At 53.0% G+C, this 24,399-nt stretch overlaps 1 protein-coding gene across 8 annotated transcripts; it reads left to right on the top strand.

The window, feature by feature from the left end:
• Nucleotides 1–33: 33 nt before the first annotated feature.
• On the top strand, nt 34–24,169 carry Map7d1 (MAP7 domain containing 1). Of its 8 annotated transcripts, none has more exons than XM_085686580.2 (18): nt 35–333; nt 14,241–14,591; nt 14,751–14,819; nt 15,528–15,691; nt 16,360–16,474; nt 17,775–17,885; nt 19,122–19,244; nt 19,341–19,504; nt 19,604–19,746; nt 21,302–21,630; nt 21,885–22,062; nt 22,146–22,284; nt 22,373–22,477; nt 22,714–22,767; nt 22,941–22,983; nt 23,082–23,172; nt 23,288–23,481; nt 23,581–24,169. In XM_085686580.2, exons 1-18 carry the CDS (start codon nt 288–290, stop codon nt 23,589–23,591), a joined length of 2,430 nt encoding a protein of 809 aa, XP_085542706.2. In that variant the 5' UTR covers nt 35–287; the 3' UTR covers nt 23,592–24,169. The 8 variants fall into 8 exon arrangements, with proteins under 8 accessions (XP_085542704.2, XP_085542705.2, XP_085542706.2 ...); XM_085686581.2 differs by having other exon boundaries at nt 16,360–16,465; XM_085686578.2 differs by having other exon boundaries at nt 34–333; nt 19,122–19,504.
• Nucleotides 24,170–24,399: the final 230 nt, after the last annotated feature.

Genomic DNA, 24,399 nt, shown 5'->3' on the forward strand with positions numbered 1-24,399 from the left:
CCAGGCCCAGCCCGGGCTGTACAATAGGGTTGGGCCGCGACCAGGACTGGGCCGGCGCGGGGCAAAGGAGCAGGATCGCGGTTGCGGAGGGCCGACACCGGGTAGCCGGCAACTCATAGCTTCGCTGGCCACCAGCTTCGACCTCTCCTACACCGAGCGCGGCCGCCTCTAAGTCGTTGCCCGCCGGGCGGGCCGGGCGGGATGCGCCGCGGGACCCCCGTCCTGGCCTCGGGCCGCCGCCGCCGCCGCCGCTGAGACCCCCCAAAACCTCCATTGACGCCACAACCATGGAGAACGGCCCGCGTGCGGAGCCCGGGCCGGGTGCACCCGCAGGTAAGCCGGGAGCCACGCAAGAGAAAGCCGAAGGGAGGCCAAGCAGCCGCGGGGCGGCCAAGGATGAGGTTGGCGGCTGGGCGGGGACCCCTCCCCCGCCGCGCCCTCTGACCACTTAGAAGTTTAAAAATAAAGGCTGCGGCGGCCGCGGCTCGGGGCCACGGACGCATCTTCTGACAGCTGCCTCCTCCCCCAGCCTCGGCGCCGGGACGCACAGGGCATCGGGATCCGCGGGGACCGGGCTAGGGAATCGATGGGGTGACCCTTCTGCCGCAGCCCGGTGCCATCCTCTCTTCCCCACCCCCACTCTCCTTGGAGATCCACCCCAGACTCTGAAGATCCTCTTTTACTGAGCTGGAGCTGCTGTCCCTCTCTCCATCCTCCGTGGGCACGTGTGACCTTAGCTTGAATGTGTGTGTTGCGAGGCTCAGATTCTCAGGCCTGGAACCCTACATACCGAAGCTAGGCCCTTGTACCCCCACGCCCAGGCCCTGGCCCAGACCTCGCCCCCACCCCATCCGTCCAGCTGCCGCGCAAAGGGCCTGTTGCTGTTGCCGGCCGACCAGGAGGGGAGGGAGACGAGGGGGAGGTCTTTAGCGGTGGCTGCCAAGTAACCCGCCGGATAAAGGCGAGGGGGAGGGGGAGGCGGTATTGTTTGGGGCGCGGGCGGGAGCTGGGGAGTGGGCCGCCTTCCCTGAAGCCAGGCCTACTTCGGAGCCCACCCAGTCCGATTTGGGACAGGAGTGACAAAGGTAGATCTGCCTGCCCTGCCGGCACCACTTCACTTCTTTGGGGCGGGAGTCGCACTGTAGAATGAGGAGAAGGTTCAAGGATGGCACTCCCGACATGCCACATCATTCCCTAGACTGAGGTTTTGGATGCTAACACACACACACCGACACACACACACACACAACTTCAAGGCCCTGGACCACCAAAGCTCTCCTTTTCACCCCTCACCCCATCAACCACCAGTGCCCTGAACTTCTGCAAATCCCATTCGATCTGGGAGCAGCTGATGAGGGGGTGGGGACAGAATTCTGGTTGGGCCTGGTGTTGAAGGGAGGACTCTTTCTTCCTGGAAGGGGAGGGAAAAACATGAACACTGAGGACCCAAGTCCTGACCCACTGACGCAGTTGGGGGGAGGTGGCCCCATCTCCCACCCACGCTCCCAGAGAGTCCCCAAACTAATTCTGCCACCTCCCTGCCCCTCTGGGGTGTGGACCCAGGATGAAAGAGTGGCTATGGGTGTGGAGAGCACCCGGGATGAGGTGGGGTTGCTTGGCCGTGGGTGGGTTCCTCCCCGTGTCAGTGTGAGTGCTTGGAGGGGACCGATGATGGCCTAAGAGGACAGAAGAGTGGTGGGTTTCTGGAGGTTTAAAGGCTGTGTTGGCAACAAGAGTGGATGGGTTTGTCCTGGCTCCATAGAGCCTGAGAGGGGCCACCTAGGGAGGCCCAGCCTGGTCTATCCATCTGCTTACTGGTATTCTGCACCTGAGAGTCCTTGGCACTTGGTGGACAAAAGCCTGAACGAGGGCAGTAACACAGCCTCAACACTGGTTGGTTTATAATTAGGCTATTTGGATGGGTGGCCCAGACTGAGTATGAAGGCAGGGGTGGGATGCTTGGCTTTAGTGAGGGCCTAACTGAGGGTGGAGGGTCACATGCAGGGGCCTGGGTTGGGACGACTCTTCTACTCACAAAGGTCTAGATGGAGTTACATGAGAAGCTTAGTCTGGATGGTGGCTTGTCCCTACATATTGAGAATCTAAAAGTGACGGAACCAATAACTTCCTGGGAGTAAATGATGTGCCCATAGTGTGTGCCGGGAGAGTTTGGGACAGTGGTCTGTCTCTGAACGTTGGTGACATGACCCTGCTGACTCCAGGTACCTTTTGTGTACTTGTATGATAAGCAATAACAAACGACAGACAGCATGGGGTAGGGGACAAGGGTGGCACCCACTTCAGAGTCAAAGGGCCTGGATGGAAATCGCAGGCAGCTGTTTCCTGGCTCCTGCGGTGGAGCCAGTATTCCGCCCCTGGAAAACGGGACAGGGTTTGTCTGTGAGCCTCATGAGGCTGATGTGAGGGGCAGAGATGCTGAACCGAAGGAACCTGGCACGCAGGCACCAGACACCCTCAATAAAGTGTGATCACCGTGATTGTGGTTAGGCTCATTAGAACTGGTGCCAGCAGGGAGGCATGAACTATGGGGGAGGGCAGGGCAGGAACTGGGAGGCAGCTTAGAGCCTAGACTCCAGAGTCAGTTTGCGCTCTATGTCATGACCTCCACTGTGTGATGGGGCATTTCTAAACCCGACCCTCAAGTTTTCCCATCTATATACTAAAAGTAATGCTAGAAATGATCCCTCAGAGGTATCAGACTCTTCAAAAGAGATGCATACATACACTCTTAGCCCCTGGTACCAGCCTAGGTTGGTTGGTTTTGGTTTTACAAAACAGGGTTTCTTTGTGTATCCTTGGCTACCCTGGAGCTCACTCTGTAGACCAGGTTGGCTTCTAACTCACAGAGATCAGCCTACCTCTGCCTCCTGAGTGCTGGGATTAAAGGCCACCAATGCCTGGATTAGGTTTGTGTATTACTGATATCATTTCTAATTCTGTCAGGAGTCTGAGGCCCAGAGATGGAGCAGCATTAGAATGGTGTGTGTGTGTGTGTGTGTGTGTGTGTGTGTGTGTGAGTGTGAATAGGGCAGAATACCAGGGGAGGGACTTCGGGACTTCTAGAGAGCTGTGAGGCAGCTGGAGTGTATCTGGAGAAGTGAAGGTGGGTTGCTAGTCCTGATATAAGGCAGTGACAGGAGGAGAGAGAAAACACATTGTCCGGTGGCCCCACCATGACAGCATGGTGCTGGTTGTGCTGAGGCGGTAAGCGGTGACCGCTATCCACTGATTTAGTAAGGAAGGCAGATGTGTTCTCTGAAGGGGTGTGTGCCAGCCAGCAGAGTGGTGCAGAGCATGGGATTTGTTTGTGGACCGCCTCACGGAGCAGGAGGAAGCCCTGGAGTGAACGGACCTGAAACACTGAGTAGAAATTGGGGAGACTGGCCCAATGGGCCACAGGTGTACGTGCAGCAGCCCACATGACTGACACCTCCTACTGACACAGTTCCCCTTTACTGGACTGGTGGGCTCAGTTTGAGGCCTTTAATGAGCCTCTAATGTGCAGTCACGCATATGCAAATGAGAAGTAAGGGCGCTAGGCCAGCTTAACCCTTTTCCCCCTAAGGATGGCCGCTGGCTATTGTGGGACAGAGGTGAAGAAAGGAGCTGGAAGCCAAAAACAGGGCTCCAGACTAGAGTGGTGGCCCTTGAGCAGGTCTCAGATCTGACTGAGCTTGACCAGAGGTCACGAGCAGCTGGGAATCATGTCCTTGGGTCCCCTCTGGGCCAGGGAGGGAGTCAGAGAGGCAGGCTTAAATAGTGCAGCTTTGTTCACTGGTGGTGGCTCTGCCTGGCACCCCCTGGGCACAGCCTCCTACATCACCTCTCAGCTGCAGCTCCTCCCCGAGGGGAGTGGGAGCTTGGGGGAGGGACTGATATTGCTTGCTGTTCCTCCCCAGCTGTCAGAGGAGACCTGGGGAAGGAAGTGATTCCTTGGCTCTCCAAATTTATTGTTATTGTCCCCCGAGCCTGCCATTTATTTGTTCATGGCCTTCACCATGCCAGGCGGTATATCACATGTACTCTCTCATTTGCTCCTCATGACAATCCCATGAGTAGGGACTAATTGTCTGCCCATTTTATGAATGAGACCCAGAGAGGCAAGGTTGCTTGCCTAAAGCCACACAGCTAGGAACTGGCAGAGGCAAGATTTGAAGCTTAGGCACCAAATCTTTATACAGAATTATGACCAAGCAAGTCAATGACAGGGTCTGGACCACCACGTTCCAAAAATTTACCTCAGGGCACATCGTGGTTCAGAGGACCCCGGTCATGTTTTCTTGCAGACACTGGTAGAGGCAGCTAGCTCTTGGGTTCCCTGTGAAGACTATCAGCTTGGGAACTGGGCAAATTAGACTCTTTCGTGATGACAGCCTAGCTAAAAGCCCATTCCTCAGACATTAGGCTGGGCCTGAGGGAGGAACCTGGTGGAGCCTGAGCTGCGGGATGGGGTCATTTCCTGCCGCCTAAAATAACAGGAAGTGGGTGCTCCTGATTGGAGGCTAGGAAACAATGGCCGCCAGTCCTGCCAGGGAGCTCCTTTAGAGCCTGTCTCCCTAGGACTACGGAAGCTTCAGCCTAGCTTCAGGACCCTGCCTCCTACCTCCGGGGAGGCTGGCCTTTCCCAGTGCACTGCTTATGACTGCTAAGTTCCTCCAGGTCAAGCCTAATGCTGCTCTTAGGAAACATCAAGAAACACCTGTCCTGGCCCGGTCAGGCATCCCTCAGGCTTCTTCCTTCCTAACCATCCCCATTCTCCCAGCCCAGATCTCTCCAGGAGGAGAGACCCAGGATAGACCCAGGCAGACCCATCTGATAGCAGAGTGAGGGTCACCGAGACTTTAAGCTGTGTCTGTCCAAACCCCACCTTTACCCTTCCCCAGCTGTGTGGATTTAGCAAGTGTCTCGGTCTCAGAATCTACTTTTCTGATTTGTAAAGTGAGGTAACAGTATCCCTCTCTTAGGATCGTATCAAAGATTGAATGAACTAACGAGGTTATATACTTAGCTGGGCCAGCCAGAAGCCTTAGCTGCTGTTATGAATCAGACTTCCTCTGGCCCCAGGTAAGGGAATGCCCTGAGGGGTGAGAGCAGAAGCCACAGGGACAAGGCTAGAGAAGTATGCAGGGGAAACTGGCTCTCTATTTGCTGTGGTTCAGAGGGAGGACCTGGCTGCTTGTGGGTGTGTCAATGTGGGTATGTCTGTGTCTGTTTCAGAGTATGTATATCTCTGTGCATGTGTGGTTATCAATCCAAGTCTATTCCTTGAGGGAGACAGAAGAATGTCTTGTCTCATCATCATGCATGCCATTGTCTATGCTGTCTGCTTCCACTCTCGGGTGCTTGCTTTTGATATACCTCTCTATCTCCGTACGTCTTTGTTCTGTCTGTCCTCCTGTGTCTTCATCTGTGGTCTAATGTTGACACCTCAGGTGCCATAGCAAGGACGGAGGTACCTATCTGTCCTGTGACCTTTGTCTGTATCACGTCTCCACTTCCCTGCTGCTTCCCTCAGCTACCACCTGGCCAGGCTCGGCTCTGCCTTGGAGATGGACCTCCCTTCCGGCCGCCTGTTGGCCAGCCTGGGCAGGAGCCTGCCTATCCTGCATTCCTGAGCTCTTAGCTCAAGGCCTGTCTGCCCCACCTGCACCCTTCACTTTTGTGGGGATCCTCCCTGGGGGAGCCACCGAATCACTTCCTTCTTAGGGCACCGGTGGGAGCCTGAGGGAATGATGACGTGATAGCTGACAGGAACAGCATGACATAAGATTTTGTCATCAAGCAGCACTGGGGTTCAAACCCCGCCCCTGACATGAACAATGTATTAATGTGAGTAACAGTTATCTTACCTATGAAGGAGACGGGGGATGTGTGATACTTTCCCTTTAGGATGGTTATGAGAATCAAGTGACATAAGAGGACATGGCCTTGGAGTTGGCAAAGGACAGCAGGGTGTTGATACAGTCATGACATTTCAAATTTAAAGAAACATCCATGCCTGGGAGCACCTTGGAGGTCCTACTATGTACTCTCTTTTTCTTTGTTTTTTAAGGTAGGATTTCATGTAGCTGAGGCTATCCTTGAACACTTGATTCTCCTGCCTTCACCTATCAAGTACTGGTATACAGGTGTATACCATCATGCCTAGCTTGACTACACACTGTATAGGTGGTTTTCCGCATCTGTCTGTCTGTCCATCTATCCATCCATCTGCTTAGGTATTGACTGATCAGACATAGGTTTCTACTGTGAGCATGATCTGTGTGTGCTACAGAAAGGACTAAGGTCTGATTTCTTCTCTCAGTGAGTTTTTCCATGGGGCATGGCGGGCAGACACATGGTGAGACCAAATTATCAGTGCTACAAGGGACCACTGGCCCAGTAGGAGTTGGGGCGGCAGAAGAGAGAAACCTGCCTGTAAGGGCTGCCAGGAGACAGCAGCCATGTGACAGGCTCACGGAGGGGCTTGGCCCCCTTCCCTTAGCAGACCCCAGATGCAGGCCTTTTGAGGACTCTTGAAAAGGCAGGACTTTCCGACACTACCTCGTAACCAGTTCCTGCACCTTTGCCCTGCAAATGTTCTTCGTGCCAAGGAATAAATACAAATTATCTACTGCTTATCCAGTTCTTAGCAAACACTTCTGCTGGACAGTAACATAGCAGAAGAAAACTGGCTGTGGGTGAAGCCTCCCAGTCTGGCACAGTCCAAAAGCAAGATAAAACTAAGTAAGCTAAGGATCATATTTGATTGAGTTGAATAATCAGAAAAGAATCAACCATATTTGTATAGAGAATTAACCAGGGAATTCATTTGGATTAACACAAGCTGTTCCAGGTAATGCCATCCTGATGGCATTTTGTCAGGGTTGGCGTAATTCTGAGGGAATATTTGTATTCAGGGTCAGTAGCCTGCCAGGTCACAGAAGTAGTTCCAAGTGTCCTGTTTGCCTCTTGTTCAGCTGCTGGGGCAAACACTCATTATTATTTTTGTTACCGTCTACCTGAGCACCTTTGTCCAGGGTCCCGCCCAAACTCCGCTGAGATGGAGGGCCTTTTCTTCCTTTTAAGTGTTTAGCCTTCAAAATACATGGCCACGCAGTTTCTCTCTCCCTCCCTCTCTCTCTCTCTCTCTCTCTCTCTCTCTGTCTCTCTTTCTCTCTCTCGACAGGATCTCTCTGTTATGTAGCTCTGACTGTCCTGAACTTGCTGTGTAATCCTGACTTCTCTATATAGACCAGGTTGGCCTCGAACTCACAGAAATCCTCCCTAGTGCCGGATTAAAGGCTTGTGGCACCACACCCAACAGATCTGTTCTTTATGAGAGGAAACTTTTTCCTTCCTATGCACCTGCTTCAGGCTAGGGTGGCCTCACCAGTGGCATTCTATTGTCATTCAAAGTACTTTTTTGGACCTGGCGTTGTGGTAGCTGCTGCTGAGGCAGAGCTGAGCCGAGCAGACGTGACCCAGCCCTTGGAGGCTTCCTCACTGTCAAGGAGGAAGGAACTTCACAAAAAAGCTTGACAGTCTAGGACAGTCCTCCCGAAAGAAGCTCCTGGAGCCACAACTGTGTGTCATAAAGAATTTTGTGACAATTGGAGAAGCCAAGGAATGCCTGTCTGAGGAAAAGGTGACTAAACCAGAGGAGAAGGAAGAGTTAATGAAGAGAAGAAGGGAAAAGCACATGCAAAGGCCCTGTGGCAAGAGGAGCTTGGGTAGTTATCAGAACTTAAAAGGAAGGTCGGGAGAGTTAGAGTTCAGGGGACAAGCAGGGATCAGGGAAGGTAGAGATTGAAGACAAGCGGCGAAGGGAGACCGGGCCTTCAGCCTGTGCCAGAGCGGGGGCCTCAGCCCTAGTGTCTCAGCTCTGTCCTCAGAGCAGATGACACCATTGAAGTTTCAAGTTTCAGTGGAGAGCAGAGTAGGAATTGGGTGTGGCAGAGCAGGACTCTGAAGTCCTCCAGGTAAGGAATGGTGATGCTCCTCTACCAGGGTGGAGCTTCATTTCCCAGGTACTTATTCATGGGGCATTTATGTTCCCATGTCTGTTGGTGCTAAAGACAAAATGAGACAAACAGTTGTAGCCCTGGGGACCATAGGCTAACAGTGGGGACACTGTAAGATGAGATTTGTGAACCAAACGTGGTGGCGCTCAGCCGTCACCCCAGTTTTTCGGGAGGATAGCTGGAGCTCTGGAGGTTGACACAGCCTAGGCAACGTTTACCCTGTTTCTAAAAAGAGGCTTTGGTGGTGACCAGTTCTAGAAGGTGCTGCTTTGCCAGAGATGTCAGATCCCAGTGGCCTCTGCCCCCTCCAACGCCAAGCCTCTAAATAAGTGCTTTTACCACTAAACATTAGACAAATATAAATAAAGAAAACAAAGGACTGAAGAGATGGCACAGGGGAAAATTCCCCTTGCTGCTCTTCTAGAGGACCAGAGTTTGGTTCCCAGTACCCATGTCAGCTGGCCCGCAATTGCCAGGAACTCCAGCTCCAGGGAGCTCCAAGGGATCCAATGTCCTCTACGGCCTATGGACATGTGCATACACACGTAAACGAAAGAGAGGTCTCAAAAAGGAAATGAGAAAAGCTTGGTGTCATCAGTTGGTAAGCCCAGCTGCCAGCCAGGTGGGACAGGAGGATTGTGGTTTCAAGGCCTGGCTAGACTCTAGAGTGAGTCCTGAGTCAGGGTGGGCATAAGAGTGACAAAAGCTGAGGATACAGCTTGGTGGTAGAGTATTTGCTTAGGATGTCAGAGGCTCTGGGGTCAAGCCCAGCCCTAGTACTGAAAAGCAAACAAAAATGAGGTTGGTGCTTATCTAGAGTGACTGGTAAAGGACCATAGAAACAGAGGAGGGGGAGACTTCCCTTTCAGTCTTTGGTTTTAAATTTACTATTATATGTGTGTGTGTGTGTGTGTGTGTGTTCGCGTGTGTGCGCATGATGTGGGATCCAGGGATAAAATTCAGGTTATCAAGCTTGTACAGCCAGAGTTTTTACGCACTGAGCCATTCCACTGGCACTCCAGTTTGTAGTTTTAAATCAAGGCAGGCCTCACTGAGAAACGAGACCTGCGGGGGTGAGGGACTGAGCCTGGCTGAAGCTGGGGACAAAGATATTCCTACAGGACTTGCAAGTTACAGCCCAATGCGGAGGGACATAGGGAAGGTGGCTGGAGGGGCTGAACTCCAGAGAAGGGGAATGGAGAGATGATGTCTGAGAAGTAACAGGCTGGAGAGGGAGGGAGGATCCTGGAGAGTCTGTGCTCCCCTGTGGCCTCTTTGGGTTTCATCTTCATGAGATGCAGGTATGTTCCGGGGATTTCAGGAAAGAGTGACATGATGTGACTCATTGTTAATTGATCCCTCCAGCTGCTGCGCTGAGGAAAGAGTAAGGGAGCAGGGCAAGAAATGGAAAGGGGTGGGCCAAGGTGATGGGAACTGAGGTAGTGCTGGGCAGTGGTGGCACACACCCTTAATCCCAGCACTCAGGAGGCAGAGGTAGGTGGGTCTCTGAGTTTGAGGCCAGCCTGGTCTACAGAGAAATCCTGTCTCAAAAAAGAAAGAAGGAGAGAGAGAGGAAGAGAGACAGAGAGAGAGAGAGAGAGAGACAGAGAGAGAGAGAAATGGAAGTAGTGAAAAGTGATTGGATTTGGGGTACGTCATAAAAAAAAATCCCAAAAGATTGGCTCAGATTAGACGCTCTGAAGTGACTCCAAGGTCTGGGAAGTTGCCACAGCTGTGCTGGGAAATACTGAAACGGGAGGAGTGGTTACCTTTGTGACATCTATGAGACATCTGGGGTGTCAGGTAGGGAGGTACAGGGGTGAAACTGGTCCTCCAGGGAGAAGTCTGGGCTGGAGAAACAAATTTGGTTGCTGTCAGCACAGGGATGGCTTTTAGGGCTGTGAGTCTGGGTGACGTCACCACGGAATGTGGGACCAGAGAAGAAGTGAAGTCCTGGCAGCCCTGGGGCACACAGCACTGTGGAGAGGTTAGAAGTCAGGGAGGGGCTGGCAGAGCGACACAAGTCCCAGCCGGCAAAGCAGAAGGGAAGCCCCACCTGAAGTCTGTCTTCTCCAACACAAAGCAAAGCATCACGGGGCCGGCCGTGTCAGTGTGGCTGGTGGGTCAGGTGAGCGTGAAACAAATAGCCAACTCCAAGGTTAACATCCTGGGGGTCCCTGCTAACCTCGCAGAGAACAGGGCCAAAGCCTGACCTGGAGGAGGTCTGGCAGAGGGGACATGGATGGCTTCTTCAGGACAGGTGCTGCTTGAGGAGGCCAGAGATGGTGTCCCCAGTAACCATCTGTGTCTGTGATGGTGTCATCACTACAGCCAGGCCTTGACAACATCTGATGCCATATGCCCCACTCCTCCCAGCTTCTCTCCATCTCGGTAGTCGAGCCCTACTTAACACTCACCGTCTTACCTGGTGGGTGTGATTTGCCTGGGTGTAGACAAACACCCGCCTACCAGTTTCCTTGCAACACCTGTTAGCACACACAGGTGCTTGAGGAAGGGCACCACACAAGCCTCACCCTCAGCTTTTAAAGTAAGACTTACACACCTAAATTTTGGCCTCAGGCAGCCCTGGGTTCAAATCCCATTCCACCAAATACTGTTTTTTAGAACCCTGAACAAATCCTTTCATGGAATAAGCTTTGCTAGCCTCCTCTATGGAATAGGGGAAGATGGTATCCCCCAGCAAGTAGCAGACCTTCACTGAGTGGCTGCCATTCGTGTTGCCTGGTGAAGTTTGTTAAGGAGTTTGCACCTGGCTGGGAGGTGACTAGGCACAGCTCTGGCTGGTAGGAAGAGCTGGGTCACCTGCTAAGGAGCTGTCAGGGTTGAGGGTTGTGAGAGAAGACAAGGCCTCCGCTTGGGCTCTTGCCTGCAGCCCAGGAAGTTGGACAGGAGGGAGTGAGAGGAGAGTAAAAACCTGGGGTGGTAGAATTGCCTAACGTCCATACTGTTTACATTGATGGAGAGTCTGTGGAGAAGGGCCTAGAGCCTTGGTTCTCGACCTTGCTACTTCAAAACTTTAATTTTGCTACTGTTGTGAATCGTAATGTAAATGTCTGATATGCAACCCCTGTGGGGGGTCGTGACCCACTTGTTGAGAACCACTAGCCTAGACTCTGCTGATGATACCGGGTTCAGATCCAGGTTGGGTCACTTCCTAGCCTCATGTTCTCAAGCTGGGTATGGTGGCAGGTGCCCGGAATCCTAGCACTCAGAAGGAGGCAAGAGCACACCAGTTCTCCCAGGGCAGGCTAGCCCTCAGAGTGAGACCTTGTCTCAGAGGAAACAAAAAGGACTCCCCCTAGTCTGTCCATCTCTTTACTTTCTTTTTCTTTTTTTTTCTGGGTTTTTTGAGACAGGGTTTTGAGGCCCGATTAGTAAAAACTCAGGGAGAGAAATTGGGGCTCAACCTGAAGATCCGAAAGGCAAAGCAGCCTGTCACTGACTCTTACCTTGACCTCAGTCTGAAAATGGCGATCCTGCCTCCAGAAATCTCAGAATGAGACTGTGTCTGAGAGCTGTCTCCTTCCGTTTTATAGTGCTCTTTAGTTCTGGGATTAAAAGTGTGCCCCTACTGCCTGATTTCTATGGCAAACAAGTGTGGCTACTGGGATTAAAGGTGTGTGTTATTGCTGCCTGGTCTATAAGGGTGACCAGTGTGGCTGTTTTACTTTCCTGGTCCTCAGGCAAGTTTTATTTATTAAAAATACAAGTAAAATGCCACTACAGGGTTGCTCTGTAGCTTTAGAGCGTGTCCTGCAACTAGCTCTTGTAGACCAGGCTGGCCTCAAATTCACAGAGATCCACCTGCCTCTGCCTCCCAAGGCTGGGATTGAAGGTGTACACCATCACTACCTGGTTGTGCTTTACTTTCTTGTCTTTATATGTCTTTTATATGTATAATATGTCTTTATAACGTCTCCTTCATAAACAACAAGGATAGAACTAGAGCATTTGGCTTTACATGTAGGGAATACTCGGGAAAATACGAATGTCAGTGGTGGTGCCTGCCTTTAGTCTTAGCACTTGGGAGGCAGAGGCAGGTGGGTTTCTTGTCCATTTGGGGACAGCCTGGTCTACATAGCAGTTCTAGGACAGCTAGGCTACATAGAGAGCCAGTCTTCATGCATGTGTGAGTGTCAGTGGCTATATCTAATCTCACAATGCTGCGATGTCGGCAGTATGAGCAGCTGTAGCCCAGAGCAGGTCTACAGCTGTCCAAGGTCACTCAGTCTGCAGGGAGACTGCGGTCCATGCTTGCATCATCTGGCTTTGAGCCCAAACCATTAGAAGCCTTCCTCCCGGAAGAGGGTCTTCAGAGAACCAAAGACAGTTCCCTGGGTGTCTCCTCCCTGCACACAACTTGTCCCAGGAATGGGGAGTTTGCGTGTCCTGAGAGAGCCAGAGTTCCCAGAACAGAGGACTCAGCATGGCAGAGGGCCCCAGGAAGAGTGAAAATGTTACCCATGATACTGCCTAGTCCCATCTGTCAGTGCTGTGTCCCCACTGACTCTTTAAGGGGATCCAGAGGTCCCCTGCAGATAGCATAAGGGCTCACCATGAGAAGAATTCTCTCTGGGAGAACAGAAAGTTGACCCAAGTTCTGCAGGGAAAGGGAGGTAGAAGCTCTGAGCTAGGTTCATTGTACCCATTCCACACGTGAGAAAACAGAAGCTTGGATCTGAGTGACTTGCCTCCCTGTCCTGAGATAGCACAATTAGAACAGGCCATTAGCCTGACGTCTTGTTTTAATCTGTCCTTTGGTGTGACATGCACATGTGAATGCATACACATGTGTGTTTAACAAGTTCTCTTTTTTGCGACAAGCTGGTCTAGAATTTGTTGTGTAGCTAGGTTGACCTCGAACTCACAGCACTCCTTCTCCCTCAGCCTCCCAAGTGCTGAAATTACAGGTGTGTGCCACCATGCATGGATGAATAGTTATGCTGGGGGGATGGGGAAGGAGGGAGGTTTGGGTCACACTGTTTAGCGTGGGCTTACTTCAGACTTGTTACACCGTCCGGCTTGCCTTGAACTCACAGCAGTCTTCCTGTCTTAGTTGTCCTAGGACTGAAACTAGAAGTGTGTGCCACCACCATATCTAGCAATATTCATACTTTTAAGAAAGGTTCATTTATACATATGTGCGTGTGTGTGTGAGTATTTTGTCTGTCTGTGTGCAACACATGCTTGTTTAATGGCAGAAGAAACAAGAAGAGGGTGTCAGATGCACTGAGACTGGTATTACAGATGGTTGTGGGCCACTATGGGAGTGCTGGGAACTGAACCCAGGTCCTCTGCAATAATAACAAGTGCTCTTAGCCATTGAGCTATCTCTCTAGCCTCTGATATTCATAGGTTTGAAGACTAAGTCTAAAGGTTACACATCGACAAATCTATAGCTGGCAGCCTACCCCATTGATGCCTTTGGCCGTGCAGATATCCTGGGCCCAGCCCTGACATGTTCTGTGAACCAAGCAGCCTTTGGATTGGACAGTGTTACTGGGCAGAGCAGTGTGCCCAGAGGCAGGGGCAGCAGGGCATCTCAACGGGTAAATCACCAGTCTCGGAGCCTGATGACCTGGGTTCTGTTCCCAGGATCCTCATGGTGAAAGGAGAGAGCCAGTTCTCACAAGTTCTCTGACATTCACATATACACCGTGACATGTATCCTCCCATACACACACACATCCACGTACATATAGGTGAATAAATGTAGTTTATTTTTAAAGGGAAGAAAAAGGTAAGGGAGGCAGACATAGGACCCAATGATCACCATTTGATGCTACAAATTTGTTCTCAGTCTCCCAACATACCATGCTCCGTCTGCCCCTTTGCAGCCTGCTCTTCCCTGCCAGACCCTTTCTTTGCTTTGTCAGCTCCTGCTTATCCTTCAGATCACAGCCCAGTTGGCATTTCTCCATGTGTAGGCTAACCATGGCAGCTGTGCTGTGCTGGACATGGTACTTCCTCTCTGCTGTCATTTGTCTGTCTGCCCTACTGGAGGGTGAGCTCCCTGGAGGCAGGAATCCTGGCTATCCTCACCATTAAGTCATTAATATCTGGAATATAGTAGGCCTGGCACATGGATAGAATATCCACAAATGAACGAATAAAATCATTGGACAGACTGCTGTGCGAATCAGCAGGACATGTATTCAGTCTGACCTCCTTTCCTCTCTCTTACTGATCTTGCAGCTATGATAGCCAGGATTCCCGCAGAGCCAAGACCTTCTCCAGAAGGTGACCCTTCCCCTCCACCACCACCAACACCGATGTCAGCCTTGGTTCCTGACACTCCCCCGGATACCCCTCCTGCCATGAAGAATGCCGCTAGTCCTAAGCAGCTCCCACTGGAACCAGAGACTCCTACCGGGCAGCTCTCGCCTCGGCCAGCTCCCCTACAGGAAGACTCCCCATCCTCAGAAGCAAAGAGCAGGGGACCCACCCCACCAGCCACAGGCCCAAGGGACGCCAGGTCTTCTCGAAGGAGTAGCCAGCCATCCCCAACAGCAGTACCAGCCTCTGACAGCCCTCCCACCAAGCAAGGTATTTGTGATGTCCCTAGTGCTGGGCCGTGGGTTGGTCATCTGGAATCTTCTTTGCCATGGAGGATGAGGCCAGGAAGGTGAGGTGGGGCTAGAGGGAACACTGAAGCCATTTGCCCCAGGATACCTTCTGACTCTCTCCATTCTTCCCTCTGCTCAGATGTAAAGAAGGCAGGAGAGAGACACAAGCTTGCCAAAGACCGACGAGAAGAGCGGGCCAAGTACCTGGGTGAGTGTTTGGGTAGCGTTATCATCTTCATCGACATTCCCCAGTCGCCTGTGAATAAATATTACAGACCCTTCTAGAATACTGTGTGTGTGCTGGCCTCATGAAATCCTCAGCATAGTTTAAAGAGGATTCAGGTTTGAAGAGATGACATCACTTGCCTAAGAGCAATGGATAGTTGAGATCAGACCCAGACAGACCCTATATCTTAAAGTGGTTCTCGACCTATGGGCCATGACCCCCATGGGGTTGCATATCTGATATCCTGCATATCAAATATTTACATTATGATTCATGACCATAGCAAAATTACAGTTATGTAGTGACAAAATAATTGTGTGGTTGGGATCACCATAGCATGAGTCACTGTATTGAAGGGTCGCAGCCTTAGAAAGGTTGAAAACCGCTGCTCTGTATGTACTATCGTGTGCTGAAATGTAACCCCCAAGTCATGTGCAGGAGAGTCTCACGCTGGTGGACTCCCTTGCCCTCCAGCCTAAGAGATGTGAGGCCAGTGGGGGCAGCAGGTTTCCCTAGACCTGCCTTCAGGAAGCCCTAAATACAAAGGGGACTTCTGAGAGTGGAGGTCTCACAGAGGCAGGTGGGAAAGGGAGGGTCCAGGACTGGAGTGGCAGACCGCTGCTGGGAGCTGCTTCAGGCTCAGGCCTGCTGCAGAACCCCCCAGGTCATGCCCCCTCATCCCTACCCCAGCGGCCAAGAAGGCAGTGTGGCTGGAGAAGGAGGAGAAGGCCAAGGCGCTTCGGGAGAAGCAGCTCCAGGAGCGCCGACGGCGACTGGAGGAGCAGCGGCTTAAAGCCGAGCAGCGCCGGGCTGCCCTGGAGGAGCGGCAGAGGCAGAAGCTTGAGAAAAACAAGGTATGTTCTTGGCAGTCCCAACAGAGTTCACACAGATCTGCAGGTCTGCATAAATGTATGTCCTCCGGTGGTCTATGTAGTAGAGAAGTACATCCACACATCCACACATGCCTCCAGGTGCTCTGTGCGTAGGCAGTCCCTTCTGCATCCACCTCTGTGGCCCTGCCTCCGTGTGCCCATGAAGTTGTGTTGGCTCCCACATGTGTTTGTGACAGGCCCGAGGCTCTGTTCTACGTATGCAGATAGTGTCTAGGGACAATCCTACTTCCGTCACATGGATAGAGTCTAGTTTGAGCATTGTTGAGGCTATGAAGGCTACGAGAGCCTAGCCTGTCTGGTAGCCTCAGCCCCCCCCCCAAAAAAAAAAGAAAAAGGAAAAAGGAAAACAGATCAGGATCCCCCAGTGCTAGGGAGACATAACCCTGCCCAGGAACCCCAGGCAAGGAGAGTCCCACCCATCTCAGGAAGTGACTCAAGGCCAAGAAAAGCTCTCCAAGAACTGTGGAGAGGATCTGTCTATCACACGTGGGCTTGAATCATGGCAGAGTCAGTAACCTTGGTTACCTGCAGTGAGTCAGGGGAGAACTTAAGATGGGGGAGGACTTTCTCCCAGGTATGGTGGTTGATCCTGAGTCCAAACCTCTCTCTTTTCCCCCATTGGCTCCCAGGAACGCTATGAAGCAGCCATCCAGCGGTCAGTGAAGAAGACCTGGGCTGAAATCCGGCAGCAGCGCTGGTCCTGGGCAGGGGCCCTGCACCACGGCTCCCCCGGACGTAAGACTAGTGAGTGGGCTGGAAGTGCCGGTGGGTGGCTGGGCAGAACTGGGGCCTGCTGAGGTGGGGGGAGGAACATTTTATACACAAGGTGCTCGCTATTCCCTGCGGCAGGTGTGTCTTGCTTCATGTGTCTTCCGGAATAGCCTGTAAGCCATCCAGTGTGTCACCTCGGTTTGTTCCTCAAACCTGTGTCATCTTAGGAGTTGCTTAACATGCTTTCCTCCTACCAATTACTGTTAGTTGATGATGTGTAGAAAAAGGACTTTAATACCCTGCAGATCCTGGATGCTTAAAAAAAACTTTCATGCTCTGTTTGGAAGGTAGTTTTTTTTTTTTTTTTTTTTTTTTTTTTTTGTCTGAGTTTTCTTCACATAGGCGCATTGTGGATTTTGGTCTGATTCCTTGCTGGCATGCACATACCACTGCGCTTGGATGTCTATGCAATGACAAGGTCCATAGCTCATGTATCTCACCTAGTGTATGTGCCCATAGAAGTGCTGTGTAGCCCACTCTGTGAGGCTCCTTAGTCAGATTTAGGTTCAAACTCTGATACTTGTGTGACCTTTAACTTGTCAAATCTCACTTTCTTCATGTGTAAAATGGGGATAACAGCACTGCTTGGCCTCCAAGGTTGTGGGTAGATGTTTGGAGGATCAAGTGAGGTAACATGTATGTGGTGCCCAGCACAGTGCCTGGCCCATGGTAAGCTGTCATAACTGTCATGGCTAGGTCACTTCATTATGTTTCTGCCTGTGTGCATCTTACTTGTGTTCCTCTGTCTGTGCATGTCTACATACATACGTGCATGAATAAGTATCCACCACTCTATATGCCCGTGTTTGCATGTCTTTGTGTGTCTGGAGAAATATGTGGAACTCTGAACTGTGTAGGTCTTCTGTTTAGGAACGTCTTTGCATTGTCCCAGGATGTGGGTGTTGTATCCATAGCGCCTTGGCTGGGCAGTGTCAGCAAGTGCCAACGTTGGGTGGTTGCGGGGAGGGGTTGCAGCACCCAGCCCTAGGCAATGGCTTCCCTTGGTCTGGCCAGGAAGCTCTAGCTGTAGTTTTCCACCATCTCTTCCCTCTGCTCCATCTTCATTGGCTCCCCCAGTCAAAGTTGTTTCTGATCACCTCCCTTATCCCCGCCCCCTCCCAGGGCCAAGTCAAGCCTCCTCTTCCCCATCCATCCTAGCCTGCCCGCTCCTTCCTCTCCCACCCCGCCCTCAGAGCATCCTGCATGGAAGGCCTCAGTGCCCCCCCTGGCTCCCTTCTGGCCCGGCCCTAATGCCGTGTCTTTTCCCCTCCAGGTGGGAGCAGGTGCTCCGTGTCGGCAGTAAACCTGCCCAAACACGTGGACTCTATAATCAACAAGCGGCTCTCAAAGTCCTCTGCCACGCTCTGGAACTCCCCCAGTAGAAGTAAGAGGAGGCTCAGCCTTCCCCCTCCAGAGCCCCTTGTAGCCAGCCAGCCCCCTCCAAAGCTCATCCCTGGAGCGCTCATACTTCAGGTCCAGCCCTACTGTATCCCACCCAGGGCTCTGTGCCCTTTGGAGGAGCCGGCATTTGGGTCTGGACCCCAGGACATAGTAGTGTCCTGTAGGATAGGAGAACAGAGACAAAGGCTAATGGCCTAGAGGGCGGAAAGCCTGGCAGGGGCCTCAAGAGAAGATTAGGCTAAGGGCTGGGGTGGCAGTGGGCAATCAACTTCATCTCTAACCACAGCCAGCTGGCCAGGGCCAGCCTTAGACAGGTGGCTTTGCCCCCCATATGTCAGGCTAGCCTGGATATTAGGGTGGGGCTGTTCTGGCTCCACCCTGGAGGGCCATGCAACCCTGCCATCTCTGTCTCTAGAACACCTGCTTTGTCCTTGGATGGGTCCAAAGTTGGGACCCACCAAGGTGGCACAGCTCTTGCGTTCCCACCATGCTCTGGTGCTTCCATCTGAAAGAACCATGGCTAAAGTTATTTATAAGTTTCTCTAGCTTTTATTTGGTTGTTCTGTTGCCTAGCAACCAAATCAGCTGCTGCACCAACCCCACCTGACTGAAGCTTAAAAATAACCCAGCAGCTGAAGGGACAGAGCAGGGTGGCCTAGGGCAACCGGGCCCTCTAGCAGCCTCTCTGGCACACTCCTAAAGACTGGTTGGAGGAGCACAAGGACCCTCACTCCCCAAATCCAGGAAGCATGCCTCCCCCAGGCCAGCATGATGAGATCAGGAGAGGCAGGCCCTGCTGTGGGACCTGGGAGAGGGCAGTAGGGTCGTCCTTAGATCCTGTTATGGCTCCTTTCTTTGCTCACAGTTTTGAGCCCTCTCACCTGGGGAGACCGGTAGGAGGCACTCCTGAAGTGATGCAGGGCAGGGCATTGGCTAGGATCCCCTCCCCCACCGGTTTTGGGAATTGAACCTAGGGCCTCTTGCATGACAGCCAAGCGCTCTACCTCTGAGATATATTCCCAGTCCCTTGCTCAGTGTGTTGTTGCCTGTGTCTGCAAAAGGAGGACCACTTCTCAGGAAGAAACGTGTGGCCCTGCGTGACTTGGGGTGGGAGGGTGACAGTCCTCTTGAGAATCCTTGGGCTCTTCTTGGGTTCAGTTCCTAGTCCCCACCTGTGCCTCCGCCTGCCTTGACCTGATCTGCCTGGTTCTCCCCCCAGATCGCAGCCTGCAACTGAGCGCTTGGGAGAGCAGCATTGTGGATCGTCTGATGACGCCCACCCTCTCCTTCCTGGCTCGGAGTCGCAGCGCGGTTACACTGCCCAGAAACGGCCGGGACCAGGGTAGGAGCAGCGGCCCTGGGAGACGCCCCACAAGGGGCCGGGCAGGGGCCAGCCTCGCGCCTGGGCCACACTCCGACCGCACTCATCCCTCTGCAGCCGTGCCAGTGTGCCCTCGCTCAGCCTCCGCCAGCCCGCTAACGCCTTGTAGCGCCCCTCGGAGCGCGCACCGCTGCACCCCGTCTGGGGAGCGCGTGGAGCGACGCAAGTCCGGTGCCGGCGGCAGCCCCGCATTGGCCCGCCGCCGGCTGGAAGCCACGCCGGTGAGTGTCCCATAGCTCACGGTGGGGACAGGCGCGACTGGGCTGGAGCGCGACCACGGCTGACCTCTCCTCCTCCTCGCTCCTATCCCGCACATCCAGGTGCAGAAAAAGGAGAAGAAGGACAAGGAGCGGGAAAACGAGAAGGAAAAGAGCGCCCTGGCCCGCGAGCGCCTCAAGAAGCGGCAATCGCTACCAGCCTCTGTGCGACCCAGGCTCGCTGCCGCCGCCAGTGCTGAGCTCAGGTGGGCGGGGCTCCGCGCCTCACCTGGCCATTCGCTCTGTCTCTGTCAATCATTCCCAAGAAGTTACTAAAGAGCAGGTTTTTCAATTTCTTGCCCCTGTTTTTCCTTTTCTCTCTGCTCTCCCCCCCACACACACACACTGTTTTTTTGTTTTTTTGTTTTTTTGTTTTTTTTTTGAGACAAAGCTCTTGACCCTTCCCCCCAGACTCTTACTTCGTGAGCTGAGTACTAGGAATAGAACCCTCAAATCCCCAGTCTCGTGCATGCTAGGCAAGCACCCCATCACTGAGCTATATACTGAGTCCTTTTCGTAGTTTGTTTTAAGACAGTGTTTCACTAAGTTGCCCAACCTTGAACCTGTGATTCTTCTAAAGTAGCTGGAGTTATAACAGGCCTGTGCTATCATACCTTCCCAGTGTGTGTGTGTGTGTGTGTGTGTGTGTGTGTGTGTGTGTGTGTGTGTGCGCGCGCGCGCGCGCATGTGCACATACGTGTATGTCAGAGGACAGCTCTTGGAAATCAGTTCTCACTCAACCATGTAGGTTCCAAGAGTTGAGTTAAGGTTGTCAGGCTTGGTGGCAAGCCCCTTTGCCTGCTGAGCCATCTCACTGGCCCCTTTTTGTTGTTTGTTGGGCAAGAACATCATGTATCCAAGACTGACCTCTTATTAGCTCTATAGCCAATGATAACCTTGAACTTATGAGCCTTCTGCCTCTACCTCTCATGTGCTGACATTACAGGGCTGTGTGCATGCTCAACAAGTGTTCTACCCACTGACCCCTTGGTTTGTTTGTTTTGTTTTTATGAGGCAGGGTCTCCTTATGTAGCTCAGGTTGCCCTTGAACTACTGGAATAGCCTGGGCTGGCCACAAACCCCTGGCTGTCTTCCTGCCCTGGACTTTCACTTTTTCTTCTTTATTTTCTTTATCCTCTATCCCCCCTTTTTTTCTCTTTCTCTTTTCTTTTTTTGATTATGGACACGCCCCACCCCCAACTCCTAAAACAGTAGCACCTGATAAGCAACTCAGTACTTGATCAGTGACCGACTTACCCCGTGGTGTTCTGGGTGCTGAGGACACTGAGCTAAACCAGGCCTATTGTTTTGCTCTACTCAGTGTGCATGCTGCTGGGGAGGCAGATGTCAGTCAAAGCTCACAGGCGAGTGTGTAATTGCAAACTGGGATGTGTGCACTAAGAGGAAAAGATAGCACTGTGAGTGGATGGGAGGGGATGCAGCCCAGCCCACAGAAGTAATATTGGAGGCTGGTAAGATGGCGCAATGAGTAAAGGCCTTGGCTGCGCAAGCATTAGGAGCTGAGTTAAACCCCTGGAATCCGTGGAAAGATGGAAAGAAAAAACCACCTCACAGCTGCCTTTTGACTTACACAAGCATGCTCACACATACATGCTCACACATACATGCCCCATACAATAACAACAAGTAATCCTTTTTTTTTTTTAAGGGAATACTTCTCCAAAGAAGTGACATGCTGGGAGAGGGGAGTGCCCACCCAGGTGCTTTGCCTCCCATTCTAACCGCTTTCTTCTCTCTTAGCCCTAAGTCCAAGGCCCGGCCATCCTCTCCCTCTACAACCTGGCACAGACCTGCCTCCCCCTGCCCCAGCCCAGGACCAGGCCATGCCCTTCCTCCAAAACCACCATCCCCCCGAAGCACCACTGCATCACCCAAGGGGCGGGTTCGGAGGAAGGAGGAGGCAAAAGAGAGCCCCAGCCCATCAGGGCCTGAGGACAAGAACCGCAGCAAGAGCAGAACCATTGAGGAGAAGGAGCCAGCGGCCCCAGCTTCGCCAGCGCCCTCCCCAGTGCCCTCACCGACCCCAGCCCAGCCTCAGAAGGAGCAGCCCTCAACAGAGATCCCTGCAGGTGCACAGACAGTGAGGGTGGGCAGGGCAGATGTGCCATCTTTTCCTGTGTCTGGGAAGTGGACACCACAGACACTAGTGCAGAGGGACAGGAAAAGGAATCTCCTGCCCATAACAGGCCAAGTCTCAGACAGTGATGGCAGCACTTGGCTTGAATGAGTGGGTTACTGAGGTCCTGAAAGCATATGGGTGTACAGGGGTGATGGAGGTGCCTGTACCCATGTGTGCTGACTCCTGGTTTTGATCTTCCTCCAGATACCACTGTCCCGACTGCCCCTCCTACCACTGCTCCCCCAGTGACCCCTAGCAAACCCATGGCCGGCACCACAGACCGGGAAGAAGCCACTCGTCTCCTGGCTGAGAAGCGGCGCCAGGCTCGGGAACAGAGGGAACGCGAAGAACAGGAGCGGAAGCTGCAGGCTGAAAGGGACAAGTGAGTGTGAGCTCAGGGACTGTGAGGGCCCTTGTAGCACCCAAAAAGGTGAAAACCAAGCTTGAATTTTCTGAATTTTCCAGACGAATGCGGGAGGAGCAGCTGGCACGGGAGGCTGAGGCCCGGGCTGAACGCGAGGCGGAGGCCCGGCGACGTGAGGAGCAGGAGGCTCGAGAGAAGGCGCAGGCCGAGCAGGAGGAGCAGGAGCGGCTGCAGAAGCAGGTGCCCAGGCCGGTGGGAGGGCTGACCTTAGCTGACTCTGAGTGGGTTTGGGCAGAACGGAACCCAAAGCTATGGTGGTCTTTGGTAGAAAGAGGAAGCCGAAGCTCGGTCCCGGGAAGAAGCTGAGCGCCAGCGCCTGGAGCGGGAAAAGCACTTCCAGAAGGAGGAACAGGAGAGACAAGAGCGAAGAAAGGTGTGCAGTGCCAGTGGGGTCTGGGGCAGGGCCTGGGGCGGGGGCGGGGCCTGGGGCCGGGGCGGGGCCTGGGGCTGGCCTCAGTTCCAGCAAATGGTAGCAATGAACCCAGACCTGAGCTTTAATTTGTAGAAGATAGAACAAGGAAGTACTGGTCAGGACTGAGAGCTACCAGCCCTAGAATAGGCCCAGCTGGTGAGGTCTGTGGGCCTAACTACTGTGGGGTCTCCTCACAGCGGCTGGAGGAGATAATGAAGAGGACCCGGAAGTCAGAAGCTGCTGAAACCAAGGTCAGAATTCTCAGGTTGGGGAGTGGGTGTTGGGGAAAGGAGGTCGCAGAAAAGCCTCCGGAGTCGAGGAACAGTGTGGTAGGGAGGTAGGGAGGCTTTTCTGTGTCTGGGCGGGGAGGGTAGAGCAGTAGAATGGGTCCACGTAGCCCTGACGGCGCTTCCCTTTCAAACAGAAGCGGGATGGAAAGGAGACCACGGTCAACAATTCCGGCCCAGGTAACGCCCCCCCCCACTTCCTTTGCTTCGGTCACCCCTGAGCTCCAGTCCCACCCTTCAGCCACCCCTAACTGATGGCCATTTCTTCGCTGTGATAGACCCTGTGAAAGCTGCCGAGACTCGGCCCTCCGGGCTACAGAAGGATTGTATCCAGAAAGAGGAACTGGCCACTCAGGAGCCACAGTGGAGGTACCAGCTCCCAACCCCAGGGACTCTGAGCCAGGCAGGCAGCTGCCGGCTGGAGCTATGGACCATGGGCTTCTCAGAGAGGTGGGTTACTAACCCTGGACCCCCACATCCACAGTCTGCCAAGCAAGGAGATGCCAGGGTCCCTGGTAAATGGCCTGCAGCCTCTCCCAGCGCACCAGGAGAACGGCTTCTCCCCAAAGGGAACCGCTGGGGAGAAAGGTCTGGGTCGAACACCAGAGGGAATCCTCCCATTTGCAGAGGCAGAAGCCTTCCTCAAGAAAGCAGTGGTGCAGCCCCCACAGGTCACAGGTAGGGACTGTAGGAACCCTGGCTCTTGGACCGGCTGTACCCCACCCATCCCTACTGGGGCTTCTCAGTCCTGACTTTTCTCCCTCTTCTTTCCCTCAGAAGTCCTTTAAGCAATTGCCTTGGACCCGGGTGCAGCTGCGGACGTTTCTTTGCATCAGCTCTTGGGTGTCTGGAAGAGAAAGAGACAGAACAAAGATGAAAGTGGCCTGGGCCCAGGGGTGGGTCCTCACTGTTGTTTTTAATCTGCACCTTATAGACTGATATGTCTCTGTGGGAAGCAGGCCCTGCCGCTCTGTGCACCCGTGTGCTCACACACTCAGACACCCATCTTACCCATACACACATACACTCATAGCTCTCTGGCCTCCCCCTGGGGAGGGACCACTTATAGTATTTGCCTTGGTTTGGTGGGGTACGGTGGATGTGAATATGTAAATAGCCGTGTTCAGACACCTCTCCGTGGAGGAGGCGGGGACAGGAGGCAGTCCCTCCTCCCAAGGCTCCCTGGGAAGATCTTCCTCTATTTAACTGTAACCGAGGGGGAACCCAGGTCTGGGAAGAGTGGGGACACCTTGGGCCACAGAATATTGGTTGCTTGAGGGGTAATGGCCCCTGTCCTCTCCTAGAATCAGTGTTATTACATCTGATCAAACTTCTCCAGAAATAAAGTGAGAATAATTCTGCCAAATCCGTGTGTCCTTGGAGCTGGGGGGGAGGGTAGGAAGAGGTGATCTGAGTTCTGAGATCTTAAGGAGCCTCAGGGTTGGGGCTGTATACCCCTAACTGGTGGTTGCAGTCCTGGACTCCCTGTCCTGTGGTCGTCTTCTAGTTTACTATGAATTCATTCATTTATTCTTTCAACAGACATTAATTACTGCGTGTAACCTATACAGGCCCTGGGCTTCATCCTGGAAGTAG

This window comes from Myodes glareolus, chromosome 3 (genome assembly GCF_982192425.1).
Source record: "Myodes glareolus chromosome 3, mMyoGla1.1, whole genome shotgun sequence".
Taxonomy (NCBI): Eukaryota; Metazoa; Chordata; class Mammalia; order Rodentia; family Cricetidae; genus Myodes; species Myodes glareolus.